This window comes from Pteropus medius, unplaced genomic scaffold (genome assembly GCF_902729225.1).
Source record: "Pteropus medius unplaced genomic scaffold, Ma_sr-lr_union100, whole genome shotgun sequence".
Classification (NCBI taxonomy): domain Eukaryota; kingdom Metazoa; phylum Chordata; class Mammalia; order Chiroptera; family Pteropodidae; genus Pteropus; species Pteropus medius.
Window position 1 is genome coordinate 1254178 of NW_024350324.1, and position 23101 is coordinate 1277278.

Below are 23101 nucleotides of genomic sequence, written 5' to 3' on the forward strand. Positions count from 1 at the left end.
CCCCGCCGCCCCGGCTCCGCGCGCCGCAGTTTGGCGCCACATTTTTCAAAATCTCAGCGCAACGGCTGCCGCTGGCTCCCGGCCCGGATCGCGAGCCTGGATCCTGAATTCCGGAGCCTGGATCTGAGGATCTCGGATTCCGGAGCCTGGATAAGGGAGGATTCTGGAACCCAGATGCCAGAGCCCGGAGGCTGGGCCTGGATGAGAATCTAGGGAACCTGGGGCTGGAACCCCGCGATCCTGGTTGAAATCTTGGAGGCGGGTGGCGTGCTGGAGGATGAATGATGAAATCAGCAAATACGGACCGAGCATCTCCACGTGCCTGGCACTGGGGCTGCATCAGTGAATAAAACATCCTTGCCCTTCAAGCCCCCGTGACAAATGAATGAATTATACAGTACCTTGGAGGACTGTGGAGACAAAGCAGGGTGGAGGAGTTTGGGAGCATGTGGGGGTGGGCCTCTGGAGAAGGTGACATTTGAGCAAGGACTTGGAGGGGAGGCGGGATGAGCCAGGGTAATGTGGGGAGAAAGCCGTCCGGGGAGAGGGACCAGCCAATGCAAAGTCATGTCCATGGCGTGGTGGACATGGCAATGAATGAGGACTTCCAGTGGGTGCAGACTGAAGGAGACTAATATGCAATGTAACATCGGCATGTTATCTGTCGCTCTGTAAGGAACAGTCCCAAAATACAGAGGCTTGAAGCATCTCACGTCTCTTACCCATTTCCGTGGGTCGGGAACTGGGAGCGGCTTAGCTGGGTGGTCTGGCTCCCAGCTCCACAAAACGTCACAAAGCTGAGACAGTTCACTTCCAAGCTCACTCGTAGGGTTGTCCGAAGGGCTTGGTCCTCGCCGGCTGTTGGGCCGACAGCCTCGGGTCCCTGCTGGCCGCTGTCCAGGGGTGTCTCAGTTCCTCATAAGAGGACCCGATTTAAGCCTTGGCCGTTTGTCGTGATTGGGAAACAAACATTAACAACATCTCGAACGTGCATGGATAAGCTCAGACCATCACGTCGCACACTTCACGGGGGAGAATATTAGACCGCAGTAGCCAGGAATGTGGCCCTGCAACATTCAGCCACAGGACCCCCCGACCCCCAACATAAAACTGCGCAAAAAGGGCATAGTTCAGGAGAATGCCCACAGGTCCCTGCCACCGCTACGAAATTCAGAACCTGGCCAAACGAGCTGTCATGCAGGGCTGCTCCAAGTGCGACATAATCGAAAGGAGAGAGGGGACGTGGTTGACCTAGAAGTCAGCATAGTGATTCCTTCCGTAGGGGAAGGTGGTGGCACGGGGGGTGGGGGGGACGGGTGAGTGATGGAGCTTCGACGTGGTGGCCTCGTTCTATTTCGTAAGCCAGCTGGTCGTGAGTGTCTGTTCTTTAAGCTGGACATAGGGACTCGTTGTGTGTCGGCCGGAATTCGTGTTTCCAAGTGGAAAAAAGAAAAACAGCCGTACCCAGCACAACGTGGTCTCAGTAGAAACAGAATGTGCCACCGCAAGAAAGAAGCGATACTTAGGTGGCCTGGTAGGGGTGTTAGCTCGGGCCGTGGTGGCAGTCACGTTGTAGTGGAGAAATGCATCAAATCAACACATGTTCAATCGCTTAAACTTACACGTTGTATGTCCAGTATGTCTCAATTAAAAAGAGTGTCCTACAGGAAGGTCGATAGAATGTAAGTTACGCATTCCTTTACACTTTCTAGATGCTGCTTTACAAGTGAAACCATGATATACCCAGAATATTCGAACCCATATTGTAATCGACATAGAAAAATCATTAAGGACATAGTTTATATATATATATATATATTTTTCCATAGCGAGTCTTCGAAACATGGTGTATATCTCATACTTACGGCATTTTGTAACTTGGGTGCTAAATTTGCAACAGTTTCACGAAACTCTTGAAACAAGTTCGTGTTTAAAGGAAAAACATTTTACATCGCTTTCGTTGGTACACTTTAATGAATTTAAATTAAATTTCATTTAAAGCTCGGGTCCTCAGTCACACCGGCCATATTTCAAGGGTTCAGTAGCCTCGGGCAGCTACTAGCTACGTGGCCGCACAGGTGAAGGGCACGCTGGGAAAGCAGCCAGGTGAGGGGCCGTACTGGCCTGGGCGGAGCCTGCACGTAGACCTGGGCTGTCATCCCTTCTGGACCTGTCCCCACACCTTGTGCAGCACCCAGGTGGCCCGTTCCTCACCCCGATGCCCCCACCCGCCCCCGCATCCCCAAAAGACCACAGCTGTTTTGTGAGCTGAGCTGCCACCTGTGTGCAGGTCAGGCCCCTTGCTGTGTAGGACCAGCACTGGGGAGACGGACAGAGGCTGGGGGTGGCAGCCACATGCTCAGGGCTGGCTCTCCCCCCACGGCCACCTTGCGGGGCAGACCTGGGGATTGCAGGATGTTCGGAAGGTTTGAATTCCCCTCCTTTAGGGTGACACACCGCCCCCAAATGTTATTATGTCCCACAATTTCATGGGTTGGGAAAGCGGGCTCAGCCGGTGGGTCTGTTCTGTGTGGGGTTGACGGGGGTCGCTGGCCAGGGGCTCCTGCGGTCAGCCCGGGGCCTCAGGCGGCCCCTCTCCCTCTCTTGTGGCCTTGGGGTCTCTCCCTGTGCCCACCGCCCTACCGCGGCGGAGCTTGTCACATGTCACCTCAGGGCACAGAGAGCTGGACAGGAGCTGACAGGCCTCTGGAGGCTCATGCCCGCGGCTGACGTTGTCACTTCCCTCACGCCCTGTTGGCTCTGCCGTCACAGGCAGCAGAGGGAGGGAGACTGGATCTGCCCGAGGGAAGACTGTCAGTGAACTGTGGCTATGTTGTTTTCCTAACAATTTTATCGAAATACAGTTCACGTGCTGGACAATTTGCCCTGCAAAGTGTGTAAGGCACTGTTTTCTAGTACATTCTCACATGCAGGCAGCCATCGCCACGTCAATTTCAGAGCACTCACTGCTCCTAAATGAAGCCCCTACCTCAGCCAGTAGTCACCCCCCACCCCGGGCCCTGCAGCCTCTGGCACCCACTCACCCTTTTCCTGTCTGTGGATGCACCTGTTCTAGACGTGTCACGTAAACAAAATCACACACCATGTGGCCTTGTGTGTCTGGCGTCTCTCACTGAACGTCACGTATTCAGGGTCCACGTCGTGGTGAGTGTCAGCGCCTCCCCCCATTCCCACGGCCGAGTGCCCCTCCCCCGTGTGGACTGACCACAATTTTTCCATCTATCATCAGTGGATGGACATTTGGGCTGTTTGCACTTCTCGGAAATTCAGAACATTGCAGCTGCGAAGGTTCCGGAGCGAGGACGTGGGGTTTCTCTCCCTACGAGTGGCGGGGAGGCACAGGCCAGGCGCTGACCGCGCTTGACCTCTGAGGAGCGGGGCTGTCCCATGGCGGCGGCCGTTTCCAGCCCTGCCAGCAGCGAGGGTCCAGGGTCTCCAGACCCTCCTGACACGTGTCACCGTCTGTCTCTGACCGTGTCGGTCCTCGCCGATGTGAAGCGGTGTGGCGTGTGGCCTGACGTGGCCCTCAGTGGTGACACATGGGGGTGTCCATCTGGGCGGGGGCAAAACCTGTTCTGTTTAGCTGTTTGTTATCTGCTGTGTAATTTTTGGACACGGCTTCGTGGCCCCTTTGAATCCTTGCTCTGGGCCCCGCGAGTGTTGGGGTGCTGTCCAGAGGATGTGGAGGAGGGGTGATGTGAGATCTGTTTGGGGTCACAGCCCTGGGGGCAACACTGGGGAGGAGAGAGGGCCAAAGGGGAGCTGCCTCTCCTGCACTCCGCGCCCCCCAAGCTCGCTGGCTGACCCCTGCTGCGTGTCCGGCCCCTCCAGCCTGGGGCTGCAAATCTCCACCGTCTGTGTGGGAGTGACTAGTGTCCCCCTGAACCCTGAGAATGGGACCTGCTTCGCAAACGGGGTCTTTGCAGACGTGATTGGTTAAGGTGAGGTCGTATGGGGGCCTGGCACAGATCATCCCTCTGGCACAGACCATCCCTTGGCCTCCAGGGGCCCCGCCCTGCTGACGCCCGAGTTCCGGACCCCTAGCCTTCAACCTGGGAGAGGGTAAACCCGCAGCTTCAAGCCCCTCAGTGTGTGGGACCTGGTCACGGCCACCCCAGGGGCCTCGTGTAGCTCGGTCGTAGGTCACCAGGCACTTTCCCGAGTCCTGAGTCACCCCAGGGAGGCATCGTGCCTGGGCATGGTTGTGGGGACCCCCGAGTATGCAGCTAGCTGGTCTGCAGTGAGGGTGGCCCAGGTGCGGCTGGTGTCTGGAGCCTGCAGAGTCTGATGGGGACCGCGCCCCCCAAAAATGCAGGTGGCGGAACTCACGCACCCAGAGAAGCAGAAGCCGTGTGACAGGCGGCTGAGGACCGCCCCGTGTCCACCGAGTGGACCCACGTCCCTGTCCTGAATGCCTCGGGTGTGCGGCTCTTGGAGCTCTGAGCTCTTCGAACCGGTGGTGACATCCCCCGGGTCCCCTCACGCGTTAAAAACAATCGTCGGCACACGTTCGTCGCGCGCTCTCCTGGGACCCATGCTTCTCCTTCTTCAAACGATGTGGCCTTTTCCAGGAACGCCAAGCGCCTCAGAGTGCTGCTGGGGATGCATCCAGCCACGCCACCAGCACGCGTTTGTCGAGCGCCTCCTGGGTACCGGGAACACCATGCTGAGCCACACAGACCCCAACTCCCGCGCGGTGGAGCCGACGTCCCTGCCAGCGGCATGGATGACGATTACGGCCAATGAGTAAAATATGTTAGATCGCGTCCAGTCCTAAGAAGCAAAAAGGGAGGTATGAACCGTTGGGGACAGGGAGAGTAAAATGTATGGCAGGTGCCGATGGGGGGACAGAGGCATGGTGACATGGGGCTGAAGGGTGGGGACGCCTGGCTGGCACATTCAAAGAACGACAGGAAGGGGTTCTGGCGGTGTGTGACAGAGTCAGCCGAGGGGGACAGCTTCCCGAGGACACTTTGGACAGCCCGCTGAGGAGGCCTGAGGGGCGCTCGAGGTGCAAGGAGGGAGGGAGTGGCCTCGAGTGGCTTTCACAATGACCACAGGAGGGAAGGTGTGTGGAGCACACCTTAGGTCTTCGTGCTAAAGCCAGTCTAGGTCACTGTTTCTTTGTCATCGTTCTGAAGAGGGAGTTTCAGAGACGTTAAGTCGACAGCTCAGGGACACACAGCTCGTGAAGCGGGGGAGGTGGCATTGAACCAGGCCCGCCTGGTCCCACGGCGGAGCCCCCCGCCGCCCGGAACGTGCCAGGCCTCTGGTCCCCTCCTGCCATCTCCCACGCCGGGTGTATCACCTCCACTTCTCCCGGCCCGTCTGTCTCGCCAGCATCTCAAAGTTCAGGTGATGACTCACCTCCACCAGGAAACCTCTCCCTGGGGACAGGATTCACGTCTTGTTCATCTCTGCGAAAATAAACAAACAAAAACACAAAAAAAATGACGTCCAAGGCCAGCCCTGCCCCTGCTTCAAACGAATGCCTTCCCAGCACGTCCAGAGGGAAATCTGGAGCGCTCCCCGCAGCTGCCGGGGCCACCTTCCTCATCCGTCCACTGTCCCCTCACCCACTCAGCTGGGTTTTCGCCTCACCCTAGTCCCCCGCCCTCGGGGGTCCCACCTCCGGCCTTTGCACGCACGGTGCTGGAGCATTGCCCTTTGCAGCTTCCCAGGCCTGGCTTCTCGCGTCACCCAGGTCTCAGTTCAAATGTCACCTCAAGGTCTCACCTAGGCCCAGTTCCTGCCTCTGAACACCCGCCCACTGGGGGCGGGGCTTTGACGCATGGATGGGGGCGGGGGTGACACAAAGATCCGGTCTGTGACACCTCCCACGATGAAGCGGCCTTAAGCTCTGCACTGGGCTCTCTCAAATGTCCCTCCCTAGCCCTGGACTCATAATCCTCCCAAATTGTAGCTGCCCTGCTGAGGTGGGGATCTAGGATGCGCCCCTCTCTCAGGCAGACCGACCCCAGCCTCCTGGAGACGGTTTTCCCCTCTGCCCACTGGACCACCCAGCCTCCGCCTCCGAGTTGCTTGTGGGGCGGGGGTGCCCAGGATTTAAAAACAGGGTCCCCAGAAGCAGGGCTGGGATCAGGGTGAGGCCAAAAGTCGCTCATGATAAAAAATCCTATTTTAATCCAGCCTTTTTAAAAAAAAAACCGAAACACATGCAAAAGAAAAATTTCACGCTGGAGATGTTTTCAAAATTTGAAGTCGAGGCAGGATCAGTCATACTGATTTTTCCTTCTGGCTCGGATAAGCTTGGCATGAATCCGTGGCTGGTCCCGTCGCGGTGGGAAAATTTTAACACTCCGTTCGTCATGGGTGTTTCGATTCAAACCATCGCGTTCGAAATATTACTTATCTCATTCCGGCGTAGTGGTGGCAGTTACACAAACTTGTGACTATACCTAACCCCACTGAAATGGATACTCTGAAAGGGTGAATTTCGGAAAATGTGCATTAAATCTTGACTTCAAAAAAACTAAGTTTATCTTGATACCGAGCTTTTTGGCGCCTCCTTAAATTTTGCGCCCCAAATTTGAACGGGGTAGAGCAGGGCCTCAAAGCATAAGTGTCCCGGGCCTTCCCTTGGAATCGGCCAGCCTCTCCCTGCGAGGCCAGGACTCTGGGCTGTGCGCTGTACCTGGCCGGCCACCCGCTTCCATCTTCTCCAGGCAAACAAACACCCTCCAGTGCCCGCTTTGCTTTGTCTCTCCCCAAGTCTGACCTCCCTGACTCACATCCCCCCAGTTCTCTCCCTCTAGACTCCAAACACCCCATCCTACTGCCGGGACCTCGGAGTACAGTGCAGTGTCTGGCAATGTCCTCAAGGACCGCCAGCTCTGTGCCTTGGACCCCTGCCCCTGTCTTCCCGAGGCTCCGTTTCCTCCTTCGTCAACTTGGGACAACGGCTCCAGTCCCGCTTCAGCGACATCCAGGGAGAAACTGCTTCGGAAATGCTTAGCATGTAGCGAGCGCTTCGCACAGGTTTGCTCTGACTAGAATCTTGAGTGCAACACAAGAGTAATACGAAAGTAATCACGTTTACGGATTCTCGTTTGTGAGGTGGGTGTGCCTCACCTGGATTTCCTGGCCTCACACATTCTGATGGGAGGGGGAGGTCGTGCATCCCCCACCCCCTTAGATGGGTTCCCTCTCCTTTGGGCAGACAGGGATTATCCTCAGGGCTGGGCCTAGGGTAAGGCGAGCGAGCGAGGCACCAAAAAACTCGACAATCGAGATGAATAGGTTCACGCAAAATAGTTTCAAAAAATCAAAATCAACGCAAATAAACAGGATCTGACCCCTCACCTGCACTGCTCACCTGCCTGGTCTTCCCCTAATCGTGACGGGTTTAGATCCTGTCTACCTTTCAAATCTTGATATTCTGTTCATTATAGATGGGGTTTTGTTCAGTATACATTTAGATTAAAAAAATATATATTGCATTAGGATATTTTTCAGCTCATGTCGCATATGTCAAATATTGTGTATGTAAAGATTGCAACTGTCACCCAAGTTCCAGGCCTCCTCACCCCGCCGCCGCCCCTGCACGTCGCCCCTTCCGGCGCTGCGGCCGCAGGGACCCGGTCTGGCCACCAGGTGGCGCCGCCGAGCCTCGCAGCGCCCGCGACATTTCGCGCCCCCACGGTGGGCGGCGCGGAGGCGGCGCGATGCGTCAGCGGGTCCGCGGGCCGAGTCCAGACCCCAGGCTGGCGGGGGAGGGGACACAGCTGTGAGTCACCCGAGAGCTCCCGATCGGTCGTGGAGGACAGTCCCACGCGGGCCTGCACGCATGGCTTGCGAACGGCCTTCTCGGGGACACCGTGAGGCCGGCGGCAGTCCCTGTGTGCGTGGCTCCACCACCAAGGAGCCGGTGGCCTGGGGGAGCGGCGGCCTCACCCAGCCTCGCTCTCCCCTTTTGCACCGTGCAGTTACCGCGTGGCCCCTGCTTTCCCCGCTTCTGGCACACGCTACGCGCCCAGTACGTACATATCAGCGCCCACTCTGGACAGAAGAGATGGAAGTGGCGACCGTCACTGCAAGGGGCCCCGAGGTGGCAGCGTGCAGCGCAAGCACGAACCGTTTTCCTCTGGCTTTCACCCCGGCATTGACGTCTCCCTAGGCCCGGCGTCCAGGTGCGATCAAACGGTGGAACGCGAGGCGCCGGCAGGGGGCGCTCAGCCCGCGGAAGCCCAGCCACCTGCGCCTCCCACGGGCGCCCCACCCTGAAACTCAAAGCGGGTAGAGAGGGGGCGCCCGGGCTCGTCCCTGCTTCTGGGGACCTCGGGGCGGCCTCCCGCGACCACCAGGTGACATTTGTCGAGCGCTTACGGTGTACCCTTGATTTTAAGTACTGCTTCCTGCAATCCGGTGAGGCTGGTGTGCATTCTCACAGGACAGGTGAGGGGACAGGCCGACCTTCGCAGCCCCCAACATTGCAGACCTCGAGGGGCCACCCGCGACCATCACCGTTTATTAACCACTTACTTGTATGCCCCATATTATTTTTTTTAACGCTTCCTGCAACCCAAGGAGGTCGGCATTGCATGCCCATTAGACAGGTAGGGACGCAGAGGCCCAAAGAAGCCAGCGCCTAGGGTCGCGCAGCCGGAGGGGAACCCCACCACCACCTGGGAGGGATCAGGCTGCAAAGCAGGCCCCCAGCAGAATCTGGGAAAGGCGAGAGCCCGGGACTCTCCGGGGACTGGGAGGGGATTCCAAGCCCCCCCCCCCTGAAAGTCCGGGCCGCCTCGCGCGCTGGAAATCCCGCGCGCGCCCCGAAACGCGGCGCGGCTGCCGGGAAATCAGGAGAAAAACTTCTGCTTTTTTTTTCTTTTCTGGCACTCACGCTCCCCCCGCGCCCTCCTCCGGGCTCTCGCCCCCACGTGGGGCGCCCCCGCGCGGCGCCCCGCCCCTCCCCGCCGCCGACCAATCGCCTTTGTGGGTTCGTCACAGGCGGGGCGGATGGTCGTAGAGGACACGCCCCGTATCTTTCGGTCTATAAAAGGCAGCGCCGGCGGCCGCGGGCTCAGATCGCTGAAACCGGGGACCGCGTCCTTCTGCGTGCCGCCGCCTGGATTACTCTTGCTGAGGACTTTGCAATTTTTTTCCGCCTTCTCGGGGGAGGAGTTCGCTGCCTTCCGGAGGTCTAGGACGAACGCTCAAGCTCCGTGGGAAGGTTTTGGGCTCTCCGGCTTCGGCTTTTGCATTTTCTTCCTTGAGACTGTCGTGGTGCTGTTTTCCACTGTGGATTATAACTGCAACATGACCCTGGAAGAGCTGGTGGCGTGCGACAACGCGGCGCAGAAGTAAGTAGCTTGAGCTCGGCCGGGCCAGACGGGGACTTGAGCGCCTGGTGACCGGCCGGGCGCTGAACCCCTCTCCCCTGCCCCAGGATGCAGACCGTGAGCGCCGCGGTGGAGGAGCTGTTGGTGGCCGCGCAGCGCCAGGACCGCCTCACCGTGGGGGTGTACGAGTCGGCCAAGCTGATGAATGTGTGAGTCAGACCCCGTCCCCGGCTGGGCGCGGGTGGGGACCCCCCCTCCGCTCTGCACGCTCCCTGCTGCGCCCATCTCTTGCACGGTGCCGGGACTTCCCCAAATATCTCCACTGTGGCTGGAGGACCTCTCTGCGTTTTTTTTTTTTGGGGGGCGTGGCCTGCGGTCCCGGACACCGCATCATTTGTAAGCGCCCTGGCGTCGGTAATGTCCCTACCTTGGCCTTCCCCAATACTTTGAACGTGCACGCGCCCCCTACCTCCCCACTCTCCCCAGCTGCATGCACACCTGCGGGTTCCCTTTGTTTTCGCAAACCGCCGGCAGCTTGGCGGCCCCTCCCCAGACCCTCGGCTGACCCGTCCCCTTCCTCTGGCCCCTCAGGGACCCTGACAGCGTGGTCCTGTGCCTCTTGGCCATCGACGAGGAGGAGGAGGGCGACATCGCCCTGCAGATCCACTTCACGCTCATCCAGTCCTTTTGCTGCGACAACGACATCGACATCGTCCGGGTGTCCGGCATGCAGCGCCTGGCGCAGCTGCTGGGCGAGCCAGACGAGGCCCAGGGCACCGCCGAGGCCCGGGACCTGCACTGCCTCCTGGTCACGGTGAGCTGGGCGGGGTCCTCCGTCTGTCCTGCCCCGCCCCCGCACCTGGCCCCGTGTTTGTCAACAAAGTCGGACCTGCACCAGCTCAGTGCTCAGCCGCGCTCGGCATGTCCCCGTGGGCAGCCGGCAGCGGCCTCGTCACCCAGCTAGCTATTTTGCTATTTTGAGCCAGCCTGTTTTCCCTACGCTGGCCCTGGGAGAGGGAGGCTCCCTGCCCACTCCTGGGGCTCCCACTGAACCCCGTCTTTTCTCTTCCTACAGAACCCGCACACGGACGCCTGGAAGAGCCAGGGCCTGGTGGAGGTGGCCAGTTACTGCGAAGAGAGCCGGGGGAACAACCAATGGGTCCCCTACATCTCCCTCCAGGAGCGCTGAGACCCCTTGGCATCAGAACCTGCCGAGTTGCTGCCACAAAAAAAATAAAATAAATATCTGACCCCTCACCCCAGAACAACCTCCCCAAACAACCCAACCCGTGAGACCATCGGGGCAGAATCATGGAGAGGGGAGAGCGTGGGCAGCCGCCCCGGGGCGGTGAGCCTGGAGCAGCGCCAGCGGAGGCCACTGCGAGAGGAGCAGAGGGGGCTCCGGGCCAGCAGGAGAGGGGACCCTGGAGCTCGGGCCTCGCGACGGAGCAGAAGCCGCAGCTGGGGGGAGGCCTGGCCTCCACGCTTCGGGGATGGGGTGAGCCCGACGGCACCCAGACCCCTCTGGAGACTGAAGCTGACATCTGCGGCGGGCGCTGGTGGACGACGAGGGCGCGGACCCGCGCCGGGACTAACCTTTGGGACTTGGGAGCTGGGGCTGCTGGTGCCCATGAACTCCCGGTTTGCAAACTAAATAGACAATCTATTTTGTTACTTGCACTGTGACCTGAACCACTGAGAGAGACGGGAAGCTCACAGACACGTCTGTTCTTACTTCTGAGGATGGCCTTGTAATAAACTTCTAAAGCTTCTGGGTTCTTGTGTCTGTGCCGCCTCCGAGGGGGACCGGACCCCGCCCCCCTCACGCTCCAGCCGCCCCGCCCCGCCCCCTCCTGCAGGCTCACCAGGAAATGTTACTTAAGTCCCTGTTAGCAGCTCCAGGCTCCTTCGCAAAAACAGTGCCTCTTCTCTCTGCAGCCGGCGCCACCCAAGTCCAACAAATCTTTGCCTCCTTTTTTTTTTCTGCCTCCTCCTGCCCTGTAGCAATTAAAAGACCGGTTTATTACGAAACCTGGCCGCCCTGCCACTGCTGTTACTGGCTGTGCCGGAGCCAACCCCAGGCTCTGGGCACATCCAGACCCAAAGCCCTCCCCAGGGCTGCAGTCCCCGTGTCTGCCCAGCCGCCACCGCGGCCCCCAGGTCCAGAGAGGTCAAGGGGGCACCTGCGACCACACAGCGAGTGGGCTTCTGCTGCCTGCTGCTTCTGGGGGCTCAGGCCTTGCAGGAAGAGAGGGGCCTCTGGAGAGCCCCAAGGAACCCACCCTTCTCCCCTTCTCCCGTCCAGGATGGGCCTCTTCACTGCACCAAAGAGAAAGTTTTTTTCCTTTCCCCAAACTAAAATCAACAAGCAGAAAAAGACCCCAGGAAGTCCTGCTCCGGCCCCGCTGGGCTTGGCACCTTTTGCCTCTGACCGAAACTGCAGGGGCCTCCAGCCTCCTTGCGCTCCTTTGGGGGCGGGGCTGGGCTGCGTGCAGTGACCCCCGGGCCTGGGCCTCAGCCTTCTCACCCCCACCCTGACCTGGCCTCGCCCCTGCCCCTCCCCTGCCCCTCGGCCTGGCCTGGGACCTGGGGGGGGTGGAGGGTGGAGGGGACGTCCTGCCCGCAGTCCACGACCTTTCCACGGAGCCCACGTGGGCGCGCGAGGAAAACCCCTGTCGGTTCCCCACCAACCTGGGAGTCACAGGGCTGGGGGAGCCCCGCGGGGGCAGGGGGTGAGGGAGAGGGGGAAGTTCCAAAGGAGGGGAGGGGCTGGACCCCCTGGGGGGGCTGGGAGAGAGCCCAAAATGAAGCAAGGAACCTGAGGGGGGCAAAAGGGATGCCCAGTAGGGGAAGGGAAGGGGATGCTGGGCGGAGGGTCCAACCCGTGGGGTTGGAGGAAGCGATGGGGAATAGAAGCCAGGAAATCTGGGGAAGGGCCAAGGGGGGGGTGGAAACAACCCTGTAGGGGAGAGAAGACCTTAGGCTGGGGCCAGGAAGGGGACCTCCCAGTTGTGAGGGGTGGGACATGGGGAGAGGGAGCAGAGGCCAAGTGGTCCCCTACTGAGCCGGGGACCTGCAGGGACTGCTCCACAGTGGCCTGGAGCTCAGGCTGAGTCCGGTCAGCTCCTCCCTGGGAGGCTAGTTCTTGGGGGCCCTTCGTCCCCAGCCTTACCCCAGCCAGCCAGAGGGGCCACGTGACCGCTTACTATGCATGGGAGGTGGGGCGAGCCCCCAGGCTCCTGGGCCCCAAGAAGCTACAAGGTATGCGTGGGACTCCCGCTGTGCGGCCCATGGTGGGTACCTTAAGCTCTCTCTGCCTCAGTTTTCCCCTCTGCAAAATAGGGATAATTTACCTACTCATAGATTGTTGAGGTTCAAAGACATAGATTTCTTCATATGCCTCCTACATGGAAATTACTGGAAAGACCATTACTGCCACCACTACTGTTATCAGAACTATTATCATGGCCTTTCATTTCCAGAACCATCTCTAAGCCTCTCAAGCCACCCTGGTGAGCCAGCCGAGCCCAGCCCAGGGCGAGGCCAGGGCCACGGCCTTCCCTGAACCCAAATCCTCAGTCAGCAAGAGAAAGAACATTTGCAAGTACTATTTTTTAAACCCTAACAAGCAAACCGAAAAAAAGATAAAATTCCATGGTCAACACCATTGTAAATCAAGATAAAATCAGCAATGCAGGTTTTCCTTTCCCCTCGGGCCCCAGCAGCTCTCAGCGGCCCTGTCCCCATCTTGTCTCATTTAAACGGTTGACACTTGGTTCTTCCATTGACGCTTGGTTCATCCACTTTTTGCGGGTGGAGAACTGAAGGCTCCGAGGATCCGAGAGGGCGTGACTTCCCGGGACCCCGAACGCTCTCCCCTGTCACCAGCATGAACGCAGAGGGTGGTGGCTCTTACGAGCCGCTGTCCTGTTACTGTTACTGCCGGCATCCTCCTCATCGATGAAAGTATTAAGACTTGCCCAGTCCACGGGTGTCTGGGAACCGGCGCTGCCTTTCGCAGAGCTAACGGGAGCAGCAGAGCAGTGAGGCTCGTTGGGCTTCCCCAGCTACAAACTTGACCTCAGCCCCGCGAGGACACTGTTGTTGTCCCACCGAGGGCGAGTGGAGGTGCCATCCCCTGGTCAGGAGTCTTGAATTGTCCGTGGCTGGCTAGTCAGCCCCTGGGGGAAACTCAGGGGGATGGATGGGGACAAGTTTACCCTCCTCCTGTGCCCGCCTCCAACCTCCCGATTTCGTGCTGAGCCAACGAGAAGTTGCCACAGGTCACCAAGGCTCAGTCACAGCTGCAGGTGACCCCCCCTGGGCTCCCATTGCTGGGGGCTGGGTGCCAGGAGGCACTATGCAACCGCAGCAGAAGGGTGCACGCTCACCTCGGGGTCCCCACACCCGCCTCTGTCCGCAGCTACACCCACAGGTCCGAGACTCGCACGCACGCAGGCACACGCCCCCTACGCAGTTATACGCACGCTCAGAACCACGCAGAGAGCTCCCCAAACGCTGGACACCCCGCCGCCCGCTCAGGTCCACGTACTCCCCAGCAGAGGGCTCAGGCTCCAGCCCCACTCCGATCCGCTGTGCCAGAGCTCGCTTCCCTGAGCCGCCTTTCCACGGCTGCCGATGAGACAGACACACGCCTGTCCCCAGCAGACATCCACACAGGCACGCACACGCCAACGTGGACACGGACAGGGTCGCGCGTGTGGCTCCCTGCCACCAGGCCTCGGGGGTTTGCAGGGTGCTAGCTATTTCCGAGAAGCCTCCCTGCCTGGGGAAGGTGGGTTGGCCTGGTGAGCTTGTCATAGAGCACATAACACGTCCCTGGCCCTGGGCTCCCAGAGCTCCTGACCACAGCCCGGTATGGCGGTGACGTCACGCGGCTGGCAGTGCCCTGGGCCGGCCTCCCCACCCGTTATGTCTTCGTCCTGGCACAGCCCTGCAAGGTAGGGGCTGTTATCACCCGCTTTTTACAGGAAGAGAACACAGGGCACAGAGAGGTTCAGTGACTCGCCCAAGGTCACGCAGATGGACGGTGGCGGAACCAGGGACCAAGCCGGGCCTATGGGATTCAGAGTTAGGACTTTATATGTGTTTAATGGATATATAATTCACATTCCACAGAATTCACTCCTTTAAAGGGTAATACAGCGGTTTTTAGCGTAGTACCTAAAGTCTTACAATCATCACCACTGTCTAGTTCCAGAACATTCCATCACCCCGTGAGCAGTCACCCCAGCCCCTGGCAGCCACGAACCGCCTCTGTGTCTCCGAGGATGTGCCTGTTCTGGACATTTCGTATCGATGGCATCACCCACCAGGTAGCTCCTTACGCTCGTGCAGTGTTTGGGGTTCGTCCGTGTGGCAGCACGTGTCACTCTCAGAGTCTGGACTCGTATTGAGGTTCCCGGTGCGTGCGCTTAGCACCTCCCGTGTAGACAGGGATCTGGGGAGGCACTGCAGTCACGCGCAGCTGATCATCGGCAAGGCCCGGGAGTGTGGCTTTGCACGCACACCCTGCCCCCAGACAGCGCCGGCATACCCGGCCCTCTAACCTGCGGCTCGTGCACATGCCAAACCTTCCCCCTCCTGGCTCACGACAGCTCCTCTTTCTGTTCTAGTCTGGAATGCCCCCTCCTCCGTGAAGCCCTCCAGACAGCCCTGCCCACCTCCCCTTCCTGGCACCTGTCTTGTGTTTAATGACATATTCCATTCTGCCATCGCTGGCTTCTTGTCTGTGCCCCGTGTTAGGCTGCAGACTCCCAGACGGTTGAGAGAGGGTCTGTCCTTCTCCCTCGGGGCCCCGCGTGGCCAAGCGCAGAGCCTGGGACCCAGCCGGCACGCCATAAATGTTTGTGGCATAAGGACTCCAGCCAGAGTCCCGAGTTCCGTACGACCAGAGACTGACCCATCAGTGACCTCCTTTCTCTGGGACAGACTGTTTTGTCCCTCAAGGACACATGCTGGCCCGCCAAGGGCTGAGTCCTGGCCAGATACAGTGACACCACCTGGCACAGGGAAGCTGGAGCCTGGCCCTGTAGAGGTGGCTGGCCACGTGCACTTGGGCAAGATGCTTCACCTGTTTGGACTCAGTCTTCTGTCTAACGTGTATTAGCACCCAACGGGGACCCTAGTAGGGGTGCCCATCTCTTGGGGCTGTTTGTGAGCACTGAACCAGTGAGAGCGTGCTAGGCATCAGAATCGTGGGCAGCCCCCGGAAGCGTTAGCTATTACCGTGAGTCAGGATGCGACTGTTTACGGTTCTTCCTACCTGAACTTGGCGTCTGCCTCTCCACCCGTGTGCCCATGAGGTGGTGGCAGTACACGTGCATGTGTGGCTGGGCCTCGATTCCCGGAGTCCCCAGAGCGAGCCTGGGCTCCCAGAACTGACCAGCTAAGGTCCCGTAATTCTACCGCAACCCCTCCCTGCAGCTCTGCGCCCCGCTGAGAAGTGAGGGGGCCGGCCTAACCTCCGCAGGGGGCGGCAGATGTGGCTGGTGGTCCAAGCTGCAGGCACGGATGGCATATATATGTATGTAGGCACACGTGTGCTCGCGCACGTGCACAGCATACACTCAGGTACCCAGACCTGCCAACAGGTGCGCGCACACACACACACACTTGATTGTTCCTAACTCTTCCCCGCCCCTCCCCCCGCAGTCCCCTAGGGCGGCTGTAACAGAGATCTAGGGACTGGGGGTGTTTCCAGCTGGAAAAGCGTGGGCTCTCGGTTCCGGAGGCCGAAGTCCATGAGGAAGGTATGGACAGGGCCAACGCTTCTGACCTTCTGAGGCCGTGAGGGGGCGTCTTTCCGGCCCCTCTCACTTCCAGTGGCCTCAGATATTCCTCGCCTTGTAGACGCTGTTCTGTGTCTTCACATGGTCTGTGTCTGTGTCCGAACGTCCCCTCCTGATAAGGACCCCAGTCCTGCAGGATCGGGCCACCGTCGTGGCCTCGTCTTAGCTTGATCATCCGCAGAGACACTGCCTCCGATAAGGTCCCATTCGCAGGCACCAGATGTCTTTTGAGGGGGACACAATTCCACCCATAACAGCCCCCCAAAACACTCAAACGTACTCCCAGGCACACGCGGAGACCAGGGGCGCCCACCTGCGACTCAGGCACACAGGTCAGCGGACACTTCTCTTTATCTCGTTCCTTCATGTTTTCCCAGCACTGGCCTGGGCCCTACGGCCCAACCATGCAAACACTCACCCGGGGCCACCAGTCCTCAGACCTGGGGGCACCGACTCTCAGCCAGCCCCTAGGGGGACCTGGGGGGGGACGGCCACTCCCTGCTCCTTCCTGCCTACCCAGAGCGGGTCCCGGTGGAGAAAAGCCCCAGGAAAGCTGTGGCTGTTGGGATTCGAGGCAGGCAGGCTCTGGGGTGGCCGAGGGGACAGGGGTAGCACCTCTGAAGAGCGGTTCTCAGACCTCAGGGTGCTGGGGCGGCCCTAAGGCAGTCAGGGAGCCCGGCTCCGTGTGCTGGAACTGGGAAGTCCGGGACTGTGGCCCTTGGAGTGCCAAGGACGGCGCCGCAGGGCATGCCGGCCACCAACAAGCTTGCAGTTCTCCGGGAGCCCAGGGCGACCAGCAATGCCTCCAGAGATCCAGATAACCCAGAGTGACACATAGCCCTGGTGACACCCCTCCCCCAAGGACGACGGGCCGGGGAGCCGGCAGACACGTTACAGACCCACAGAAGCGCCATCTGCACGGGGCGGGGGTTTCCTTTCGCCGCCCCTCCCCGGGCTTTCCCTCCATTGTTCGCTCCTCCTCGTTCCCACCCAGCCCCCTCCTCCCGGCGCCGGAGGTTCCCAGGCTCTGGGGCAGGGGTTGGGGTGGGGCGAGGGGCGTCGCGGGGCCGCCGAAGACCCCCGTGCACACGGGGGTGAGCACACACGTGTGCAAGCGCGCGCCGTGCATCCCGGCGGAGAGCGGCGGTGGGGGAGGGGCGGAGCTCGGGCCACACCGGGGTGTGGGGGGGGACAGCCGCAGAGCTTGCATTCGAATCTCGTCTCGGCGGCCTATTAGCCAGCGTCGCGCGGCAAGCGTGACTCAGTTTCCTCGTCCATAGAAGGGAAAGTCACGTCGCCCTCCCACGTGGTCGCGATAATACACGGAAGCGCTTAGCTCAACGCTCGGCCTTGGGAACCCTCGTTCGGCCTTCCCTCCACCCCGCCCTCTCCCCAGACGCTGGGGGTGGAGAGGGGCGCTGACCCCGGCCTCCTCCGGCCCTAAATTGGATAATCGGAGACAGAGGAGGGTGCTAGAGACAGAGAAGTCCCCGCGTGGGCGGAGTGCGGGGGAGCCTGGCTCCCCAGGTCCCCCAAGTCGGAGGCCCCGACCCTCACCAGCGGCCCCGCGGGTGCGCCCTGGGCGCGCGGCCCGTGCGCTCGGGAGCCCCCAGCGTCGGCCCTCGACCCCCTCCCGTGCCCGGCGGTGCCAGCCTCCCTCTGGTGCCCGCCAGGCGCGGTGTCTGCGGCCGCCCAGGGGGTGGGGGTTCGCGCCGGCGGCGGCCCCGGCGGCGTCTCCCTCCCCCAGCCCCTGGCGGCGGGCGGCCGGGCCGAGGGCGGGGCGTCTGCACAGACCCTCCCTTTGTGAGCGGCGCCTTCTCGGGGCGGCCTGGCGCGCAGGGCCCGGGCGCCGCGCCAGAGCCCGGAATAGCCTCGCTGCCCCGCCGGAGCCGCCTGACCTGCCCGGCCGGGCGCGGGGGTGGGGAGGCCGGGCCGCGGGGCGCAGGGACCCAGCGCGTGCTGAGCGGCACGGGGCTGCACCGCCACCGGCCGCGTGCAGCAAGGCCTGCCGAGAGCAGCTCCTCTGCTGGCTGCGGACGCCCACTGTGTCCCACGCCTGTTTGCGCGCAGCGCCTACTGTGTGCGACCCCACTGACCCACGCAGAGCCCGCTGCGGGCCCCCCGCCCGCCTACAAGCACCTACAGAAAGCAGACACTCGTGAGTGCAAACGCCCACTGCAGACACTGACATTCAGGCACCCAGTGTGTGTGGCACCCGAGTGTGTGCCCACACCCGCTGAGCCCGGGCACGGACACGCTCACACCGCCATCAGCAGGGACATCCCATACTTCCGAATGTCCTGGCGTGTGCAAGCTCCCACATGGGGTAAAAACCCTACTGTGTGCACTTGGGTTCCGACGTGCACGCGTGTGTGGTCCTCAGGACAGTGCGACTATTTGCCGAGTTCAGAGGTTCGCTGTACAGAGCCCCCGCCAGCGCCCACATGAGCAGAGACCTGAGGGTCCCGAGCGAAGGCCTCGGGTGGCTCCAGTAGCAGACTCTGCTCGCTTCTCTCCTGGTTCTGACTGCGAGGGGCTCTGAAGCTGCAGGAGGAAGTGGGCTGCACACCCCCGCCATTGTGTGGGTCTGGGTGGAGGACCCAGCCATGCAGGGCTGGGGGCTGGGCCTCCCAGGGCCTTCCTGGAAGCCCAGGGGACAGGTGCAAGGGCAGGCGAGCTCTGCGGGCAGCATGCCAGCGGGTGGCTTCCCTGAAACTGGGCACAGCAGCTGGGAGAGGTTTCCGGGCCCGCCCGGCCGCACCTGGCCCCGGGCACTCTCGGCGGAGGGGCGGGGCGGCGGGCAAGGCCAGGACAGGCCAGGCCAGGCCCCAGCCTGTACATGCCTCCACTGGACCGGTGCACACACACCCACGTACAAACGCGCGTGCTCGTGCGTACACGCAGCTCGTCGGTGAACTACAGAGACAGGCAACAGACCCGGGGGTCCATAATCACCTGGAGGCTTCACGAGACGGGCGTTTATCGCTCCCCCTGTGTCTCCAGTGGCTGACGGTGACGTTGACCTTCAAATAAAGGGAGACATCAGTTTGCAACTATGTACTGAGTGTCTACATGCGCTGGGCGTGCGCGCATCTGGGAACGACAAAAAGATCCTTGCACGGGCATTCTAGACCCGCACGCCGGGGCACGAGTAAGTTCACACCTGCACGGACCGGTGGGCACACGCGCACGTTGGTCAGGAAACACCCGAGTCCACTGTAATTCCTTCACCTAGGGCTTGCGCTCTTTGTGCAGAAGGCTGGTAGGCTCAGGGCAGTGCAGGATGCGGGGTACCCCCAGAAACCACCCCTCCAGTTCACAGCATGAGAAACGAGGCCCAGGACACTGACAAGAGATGTCCCCGCTGGGCCCCTCTGCCTCCTCATCCCCTGGCAGCTGTGAACAGGTTCCCAAGGCCTGGGCTGACTGCCTGGAGTGCGGACAGGAAGGTGGGGGGCCACGCTGGGAGGAGGCCTGCAGTGGGGAAGGGAGCCCTTCTGTGACCTGCAGACAGCCAGTGAGGCAGGTGGCCTAGAAGCACCCGCCTCGCAGCCAGACACACACAGCAGACAGAGACCCAATCTGGGACACACAGACACTCATGGGCCCTTTCCTGCCGCAGATGCTCCCTTCCCAGCCTCCAGATGTGACTCCTGGGGCTCCTGCCTTGCCTGGGGGACAGAGAGGGAGAGAGAGAGAGAGAGAGAGAGAGAAGGCGAGTGTGTGTGGTGTGCATGTGTAGGTGGCATGCATTTGTGCATTTTTGTGTGTATGAGTGTGCACGTGTGTGTTTTGTGGGCGTAATTACGTGTATGTGGGATTTTGTGTAGGAGCATGTGTGTGCATATTTTGATGGTGCCCATGTGTGCGCACACATATGTTTGTGTGTATGTCTAAGGATTTATAATTGTGGGCGTGGATGGGTTTGTGCGACTGCATGTTCTGGGTATGTGTCTGCGTGCTTCGTGTGTGCATCTGTGTGTATGTGTGTGTGTGCATTGAACAGGGAAGCCCCGGGGCTCCAGGGGTCCCCAGCATCCAAGCTCCAACTCGGGGATCTGGTTTCAGATGCCGGGACAGCTTGCACACACAATACCAGCGGCAGTGGCAATAATACCGTTGTCATCTCTTGTTTTTTTTATTAGGGATGGAGCCTTTTTCCAAACACATTTATTTTTCTAAACAGGTTCATGGAGATCTAACTTAAAAACTGTAAATTCATACGTTTTAGCGACTTTGATGAATCCTGACACGTGGAGTCACGTAACCCTTAAGCAGTCAACACTGACAGGTCCATCGTCCTGCCAGTCCCCTGTCCCCATCGCCAGCCCCTGCGGCCACTGGTCCGCTCGGTCCCTATAGATGGTCATTTTCCAGAAAGTCACGCAGACAGGATCACACAGCAGGCAGCCTCTGAATCAGTTCTTCAAAGTCAGCACAATGTATTTGAGACGCGGCCGCGTCGTTGCACGAATAAGTAGTTTGTTCCTTTTTTTAAAAAAAATTGAGATAGAATTCCCATCCCATAAAATTCACCCTATTCAAGTGTATAATTCAGTGGTTTTTAGTGCATTCACAGAGTTGAGCAAGCGCCACTTCTACCTAATTCAAAAATGTTATCACCCCCAAAGGCAACCCTCTCTCCATTAGCGGTCCCTCCCCATCCCCCTGCTTCAGCCCATGACGACCAGGAATTCATTCTGTCTCTGTGGCTGTGTCATATAGACGGAATCACACACTGTGTGGCCTTGTGGGTCTGGCTTCTCTCACTTCTCATAGTGTTCCCAAGGTTAGTTTGTTTCTCTTTATTTATGGACCTCAGTCTACCTGTTCACCTCGGGATGGACAGGCTGGGCTGTGTGCATTTGGGGGGAGGGATTAGGCATCAAGCTGTTACGGTGTGTGAACCTATTTTCACTTCTCTTGGATCATACCTAGGGTGGCATTCCTGGGTCCTGTGACCAGTAAACAAACACCTACATTTATGAATTCATTTGTCCCTCATAATCTAGGAAGTACTATTATCAGATTCATTTTATATGTAAGGGGAGAAGACGCTCCCACAGGTTTCTCCCTGTCACCAGCCCCCCTCCCCCTTCCAGGACCCGAGCAAAAGCCCAAGGCTGCCCCATGCACACAGTGGCGCGGTTGTCACGCCCCACACCGCCAGAACAGACGCTGGTGGGGCCTGCAGACCCAGACGTGCTGCAGACACACTGCGATTTGTTCATCTTTCCAGCCAACCCGTCTCGTCCTGACAGTAATTAGCTCCCAGACTGGCGGGGAGACGGTGAACAGGCTCCGAGTCATCCCGCGGTCCCACCCCCACAGGCCACCGGCACCGGCCCTGTGTCCAGGCCGGACGCCCGCACCCCCTGCACCCCAGGTGTTACAGACAGGCCTGGGGAGTCAGGCCAGGGTTTCCTACGCCTTCCCCAGAGCCAGCCAGAGCCGTGCAAGCCCACCGTGCCTGTCACGCAGGATCGTGCCCCGGGGGTTTCGGGGCGTGCGTAAACCCGTGAACTTGTGCACGCTTACACACCCCAGGCGCGCCCATGCGACCGTGCACTGAAACTGTGTTTGTCCCTGCGGTCGCCTTGGGCACTCGGCGCCCGTGAGCGTGAGCGCGCGCCGCGGGCCGGCGTGGGGTGGGGCAGCGCGCGCGAGCGCGCCGGGGCCCCCGCCTGCCCCGGCGCGGGCCGGGAAGACCTGCGGCGGCGGGCGCCGGCGTCACGGGTTTCCACCGGGGCCCCCGCGCGGGGGCCGGGATTCCCTGGCGAAGGAACGCCCGTGACGGCGGCGCCCGCCTGCGCTGGCCGCGCTGGGAGGCTGGACCGGGCTGCGGATGACATCAGCCTCTGCGTTTCTGGAGCCGGCCTGGGCGGGGAGGCGGGCGAGCGGGAGAAACTAAAGTGACGCCAGCTGCCAACACTTGCGCGGCGCTTTGGACCCGCCCTCTGGGAGCTGAGCGCTGTGCCCAGAGAGCCGCTGATCTAGGGGCTGCTAAGGTCCCCATTTCACAGATGCGGTAACCGAGGCCCGCGGGCTCTCATCTGTGAAATTTCTTTCGAGCGCTGAACGCACGCCTGGCGCATAGGCCTCAGGTGTCAGCTCCCGGTCTTCCCAAAAGCCCCTCGGGCCAGAGCGACCGCCCCCTATGCTCCAGCGCCTCTGGGGTCCGGACCGCCCACCCGCGTGTCTCCCCGTCTTTCCTGCAGCAAGCAAGCGCAGAGGGGGCGTGCGGGTGCGCTGATGCCCCCCAGCAAGGCGGGCTCTTGGGCCAGATCCGCGCGCACGCGCGCGCGCGCGCGCGCTGTTGGTCTCGCCCAGACTCGGCCCTGCGGTGGCCACAGGCGTGCCTGCCTCTGAGCCAGGGCGCCCGGCCGCCCGGCGGGGTGTGCCCCCGGCTGGCCGCCTTTGTGCTGAGGCCTAGGGAATGGATTCTAAAAATAGCCCGGGAGGAGGCGAGGTCTATTTTTAGCTGGAGTGGCTCGGGGCCCTCCCAGTTCCCGGGTCAGCAGATCTGGGCCAAGGCCGTGGAGAAGGGGGGAGGGAGTTCCACTTTCTAGGGTCCCCACCCGTCCTGGGCATCCCCACCCCCAAATCGCGGGGTCATCCAGCCTGCTCTTGTGCACACAGACAGCCCTGGAGAGACCAGCCGGGTAGAAAGGGCCTGAAGTGGGGTACGTGTTGGACCTGGGGGGAGGGGTCTACCGAGGCCGCTGCAAACCGCCCTAACCCCCCCCACCCCGCCCCTCAAGCTGCGAGCCTGCCGCCCTGGCCTTTCTCCTTGGGCCCGGAGACTGCTTTCTATTTTGGGAAGGTGTTGGAATAATTTTCCCGGCTATTTGTAGCTGGTTTGGGGATTCCTCCACCCAGGCCGCCGCCCCGCCTCTCTCCTCCTCCCCGTGGACCCAAGGCTGGCCTCGCTCATAAAGGGCAGACAAGGACACATGGCCCCTGGAG

At 60.6% G+C, this 23101-nt stretch overlaps 1 protein-coding gene and 2 long non-coding RNA genes across 3 annotated transcripts in view; 2 read left to right on the forward strand and 1 right to left on the reverse strand.

Annotated features, from left to right (window-relative positions):
- Positions 1-4035: 4035 nt before the first annotated feature.
- LOC120583738 (uncharacterized) lies at positions 4036-8903 on the reverse strand. Its single transcript, XR_005647862.1, has 3 exons — positions 8026-8903; positions 5389-5438; positions 4036-4794 (listed from the first exon to the last, which is right to left on the reverse strand). It is a non-coding gene; the product is annotated as an uncharacterized LOC120583738 (long non-coding RNA).
- Positions 8904-9048: 145 nt separating this feature from the next.
- On the forward strand, positions 9049-11354 carry GADD45B (growth arrest and DNA damage inducible beta). The gene is made up of 4 exons (XM_039839161.1): positions 9049-9344; positions 9431-9532; positions 9915-10137; positions 10399-11354. Exons 1-4 carry the CDS (start codon positions 9301-9303, stop codon positions 10510-10512), a joined length of 483 nt encoding a protein of 160 aa, XP_039695095.1. The 5' UTR covers positions 9049-9300; the 3' UTR covers positions 10513-11354.
- An 11090-nt stretch (positions 11355-22444) lies between these two features.
- Positions 22445-23101, forward strand: part of LOC120583740 (uncharacterized) — a 6816-nt gene continuing 6159 nt past the window's right edge. The window contains exon 1 of the long non-coding RNA XR_005647863.1: positions 22445-22818. This is a non-coding gene — a long non-coding RNA (uncharacterized LOC120583740). The remainder of the gene's footprint in view (positions 22819-23101) is intronic.

Bases quoted from the DNA above. Each gene is read 5' to 3' on its own strand.
- GADD45B (XM_039839161.1), top strand. From the start codon at position 9,301: ATGACCCTGGAAGAGCTGGTGGCGTGCGACAACGCGGCGCAGAA. The intron at 9,345-9,430 runs GTAAGTAGCTTG...CCCCTGCCCCAG, and splicing joins TGCGACAACGCGGCGCAGAA to GATGCAGACCGTGAGCGCCG. The intron at 9,533-9,914 runs GTGAGTCAGACC...CTGGCCCCTCAG, and splicing joins TCGGCCAAGCTGATGAATGT to GGACCCTGACAGCGTGGTCC.